Here is a 4,832-nt window from a genome sequence, read left to right as displayed (position 1 = left end):
CCAGTTAGACTGATGTTCATGTCATTGGACTTTGGGAGGAAGTTGGAAAGAATATTCAAACTCCACACTGAAAGCCTGCCTGTGGATTCTAAGCCAGGACCTTTCTGCTGTGAGGCATCACACCACCTCACCTCCTGTCCTCTGTATAACTTTGGAGTCTGTGTGAAAAGTCCTGATCCCACACTTCATGTGCCCACTGAAATCTGAGTGATTTGTTTTTGAAAAAGCACATGAACAGAGAATGAAGAGTGAAACCCAGTATGTACTTTTAGAGTTTTATATTGTATATTTTTTTACTGATCATAAAATAATGTCACATCACAACAGCCCTGAAACGACACAAGACCCAAGAAATGAAAAGTTTTGGATTCTTTTTTAAACCGTTTATTTTTTTTATGTGGGGGTGAGCTTTTTAAAGCTTATGTCTCTCAAATATAACCAGGTCTGCATATGTCTGGGTGATCAGAATTTGTTATTTAAGTTGTTTATTAAAACATATTTCAGATACACACAAGCTTCAACCAGGTGAAGCCAACCTGAAAGCTGTGAAGCTGCAGTTCCTCTGACGTCCACCAGAGGCTCCAGCAGTGAGTCAGTCTCCATAGACTCCCATGTAAAAACTTTATAGCAGAAATAAATATATTTGAAGTTGATACACAAACTGTTTGGTCTCTTATAGATAATTTAAGCCTTCATAACTTCTGTAAGGAGGAAAAAAATATCTCAACTGTTTAAATTGCATTAAAGCTTAAGGTTTGCATTATTAGGGGCGTGGCCTGTTTTAGTGAGATGTAATATTTTTTATCCCACTAATATTGAGGCTTCAAGAAACCAATGGATGACTTCACAGTGGCTACATCCATCTTTTATATACAGTCTGTGGTTCTCCCCTGCTTGCTTGCTTAAACTGCTGGGTACACCTGACAGCTGCTGAGGATCATGGGTATTGGAGTATTTACAGGCGCCCCTCAAACTGAAGCAAGATGAAAACCTTCAAAAGGGAGGTCAGTCTGTCATCTGCGCGAGCGTGTGTGTGTGTTTAAGTTCCTCCCTTTAATAATAAAAATCCTGCTGGGTCCGGGGCTGGTGTGCGTGCAGGGCGCGTGTGTTTTCCAGCCAATGAGCTTCCTGCTCGGCCGCTGAGGCAGTTGACAGATTTGGCTTCATCCTCAGCGGCCACAATAGAAATCTAATTAAAACTTACTGGACCTCATTACGGGTCTGCAGGTGCACGCGGGCCGCCGGCGGTTAATCCCGCTCAATTAGCGCACGGCCCCGCGCACACCAACAATGCAGCGGGTCGGCATCGGGGGCGCGCAATCATCGCGTTCCCGGGAGGAAATAATGGGGGTCCTGAGATGTCTGTGATCAGAAACTCTCGAAAACAGGATAAACTTTAATGTTTCCGGTCTTTCTGCTTTTTCTAACTTATTTTTTTTATCAGATATGTTTTTATATCATTAAATTATTGATGCTGAGAAATGTCTCTGTATGCACTGGAAGGCTTTGTGATATCTCTGTGTCTGTGGGTGTGGGTGTGAATCACAGTGTGTTTACCTGCAGATGAAAGTCAGCCTGTAACTAAATCTAATCTAATGAGAGAAAAACTTTGGCACAAGGTTTACGGTGACAAATAAATAAATAAATAAAATTTATAACAAATCCACAAAATACTTAACACAACTGCTGGTACAGAGAAAGGAGGAGGGGTAGGAAGAAAATGAAATCAAGGAGTTGGTGAGAGAGGGTGAGGAGAAGAAGAAGAAAAATTAGGCCAGAGGAGGTAAAAGAAGAAAAGTAAAGGAGCAGGAGTAAGAGAAGGAGAATGGAGAGGAAAAGGCGAACGAGGAGAATGATGATAGGAAAATAAAGGAGGATAAGTGTGAGAAAGATGGAGAGAGGAAAAGGAAGCAGAAGGAGGAGAAAAGGAAAGGAAAACAAGCAGTGAAAGACAAAGAGGAGAATTCAAAGGAAAATGAGGAGAGGTGGAAGAACCGTAAAAGAGGAGAAACAGTCAGGAGGAAGATGCTAATTTGAAGGAAAAATGAGGAGGAGGGGAAGAAGTAAAGGAGAAAAAGTACAAGAGGAAGAAGAGGAAGAGGAGGAGGAGGGGACAGTGCAAGGGAAAGAGGAGAAGAAAGAGTGAGGTGGAAAAGGAGAAGCATGAATTGACGAGGAAGAGGAAAAGAAGGAGGACAAATAGATGAAAGGGTGGATGGATGAGGAAGAAGGAGGAGAATGAGGAGGTGAAAAAGACACGGAAGGAAGAGAAGAAGGAGCAGGATGTGAATAAAAAAGGGGGAAATGTAGAAGATGAGAGGGGAGAGAAGGGAGAAAAGGAGGAGAAGGTGACAGAGGAGAAGGAGAAGTAAGAGGATGAAGACGAAGAATGAGAAGAAGAAGTAACAGAAGAAGGAAACAAGGAAGAAGACTCCTGCAGTATGACTCTCGGTCAGATTACTCCTGCTGGAGGATTATTGTCACTCTATACTCCAATCTCCTTCCTCTTTTCTCCTCCTCCAGCAGTTGGTAGCACTGTGTCCTCCCTTGGGTGTTCCCTGATTGTCTGTAGATCCTCAACACGTGCAGAGACAACAAGACTGCTGTGACTCCCAGAGGAGGAAGAAGATTAAACACCTCTCTCCTCTGCCATAATATCTTTCATTATATTTTAATTTTGTATTTCACAAACACTCTTATTCTGAAGCGTTTCCAGGTCTCATTTTATTGTTTTATTTTGAAATTGACTCTCTAATCGCTGGTACACATGCGCAGAACAACAGGCTGGTGCATCTGTAAAGCTCATTAAATCACATTAAATCCTTTAGTTGCAGTTTGCTTGTTTATGATCTTCCACCGCTTTTTATTTGTGCCTCATTAACATGACAGTCAAACTTTAAACGATCTCCGTGTCGCGTGACGTGCTTCCACCTGCTGCTCTCAGCAAACCGTTATCTTATTAATATTAATTATCATTATAATAAAAAAAAAACTCACGCAGGATCCCTGAAGCCATTGTCTGCGCCCGTGCACGGCGGTTAAACCCGGATTAAACTCGGATTACTGCAGCATATCTGCGCAGACTGAGGCTCGGGATCAAGGAGAAGCAGGCAGAGGCGAGTTTTATAGAAACGTTATAACTTTATTATTTAGTAGAAAAGTGGCACCAAAGCTCCAAGTAAATAGAATAAAATCTCTTTATGTACAAAATACAAATTTCACGTGACAAAACGAAACGAGTCGAATAAATAAAAACACAGCAGAGAGAGGGTGTGTGTGTGTGTGGAATACATAATGAATGCGGGCAGCTCCTTTCAGTCTATTGTGGGAGCGTTGAAACTCGATTTCCACGCTCTCTTTTCTGCAGAATCACTCTACTAATTGTAAAATTGACTTTTCACCTCGGACACGAAAACAGAAAAACTGAGACTGACTGTAACCTGCAGACTCTGGGGGAGAGAGAGGGGAGAGGGGAAAGTGCAAAGGTTTTTGGAGAAATTTACAAAACCCAAAACTAATAATAAAAACAGATCAAATTCAGTTCCTCTCATTTCCAGTCCATCCGTAGAGGCACGACGACGATGGTGATGAGGTGTGAGTAAGGCAAATAGCGGCTCTCAGTCTTATTCCAGCGGGACCTCCGGGCTCATGGATCAGTAGATGCCCGGCACGAAGCTGCGGAAGCCGTACAGGGCGTCCTGCCGCAGGTAGCTGTAGTCCTCGGGCGCGGTGGGGCTGCCCGGGCTGGAGGCGCAGTAGGCCGGGGAGGAGGAGGACGAGGAGCCGCTGGAGCTCCAGGAGCAGGCATCGCTGCCCGGGCTCGGGGCCTCGGCTAGGCACGGGCTGAGCAGCACAGGCGGCTCTCCAGCCTTGCCCGCCTGCAGGTCCGCGATGCGGATGGTCTCAGACAGCGCCCAGATGTAGTTGTGCGCGAACCGCAGAGTTTCAATTTTCGTCAGCTTTGTCTCGTCCGGGAATGCGGGCAGTACGCCGCGCAGCGCGTCCAGCGCGTCGTTCAAGTTGTGCATGCGGTTACGCTCGCGGTCGTTGGCTTTCAGGCGCCGGTTCTTCTTCACCACCTGCACCGTGGCGTCGCTGCGCGCGCGGCCGCGACGCCGCTGCTTCTTCTGCTGCTGCTCGGGCTGCGGGGACGCGCAGCGCGGGCTGCGGGACTCCTCGTCTTCGCTGTGCGGGAAGAAGTCGCAGCTGTTGCTGTCGATGTCGGAGTAGAGTGAGTCCATGACTGCGGGGAGAGGAGAGGAGGCGTGAGGGATCCACGCGAGAGGAATTCACCTGAAGTCTGTGTCAGTTCGGAGAGGCGCGCGTGTCTCTGCGTGTTTTCTGCTCTGGATCAGCTCGTGCGAGCCGGTGAGCCTGGCACACGACCGGCCTCAGCCCGCTTATATAGCGCGCGGAGGACAATGACCGGCCCCCTGCCCCCGCGCCCCCCTGTGACCCCCCCCCCCCCCCCCCCCCCCCCGGCCTGGCATCAGCGCGCAGGATGAGGGGATGAATGCTGCGGCAGGTCTGCCCCGTGCCGCGGGAGAAGCTCATTAACATAATGACGCCCGCGGTGTTTGTCCGCCCCGCACAGAGAAGCGTGCCGGTAATCACGGCCAGCCAATCAGAGCGCGCGGCCGGCCACGCGAACTACACGCAATGCCCCCCCGCGAGACAGAAAGGACCAAACCCACTACGAGAGTTTAAACCAAAAACATGAAAAAAGGTGGAAGAAGAAAGCAGAGGCAGAGAGACCTCCACCTCCTCCACCCCGCCGGGCTGAGACACGCTTCGGAGAATCCATCCATCCATCCTCTGCTTACTGCTCCACA

General features: G+C 47.9%; 1 protein-coding gene across 1 annotated transcript; it reads right to left on the bottom strand.

Annotated features, from left to right (window-relative positions):
- Window positions 1-1,360: 1,360 nt before the first annotated feature.
- neurog1 (neurogenin 1) lies at window positions 1,361-4,438 on the bottom strand. Its single transcript, XM_085177864.1, has one exon. It carries the CDS (start codon window positions 4,239-4,241, stop codon window positions 3,654-3,656), a length of 588 nt encoding a protein of 195 aa, XP_085033990.1. The 5' UTR covers window positions 4,242-4,438; the 3' UTR covers window positions 1,361-3,653.
- Window positions 4,439-4,832: the final 394 nt, after the last annotated feature.

The sequence above is a fragment of the Neolamprologus multifasciatus genome, chromosome 2, assembly GCF_963576455.1.
Source record: "Neolamprologus multifasciatus chromosome 2, fNeoMul1.2, whole genome shotgun sequence".
NCBI lineage: Eukaryota > Metazoa > Chordata > Actinopteri > Cichliformes > Cichlidae > Neolamprologus > Neolamprologus multifasciatus.
The sequence above is the reverse complement of the archived record's forward strand: the minus strand, read 5'-3'. Positions and strand labels throughout refer to the sequence as shown.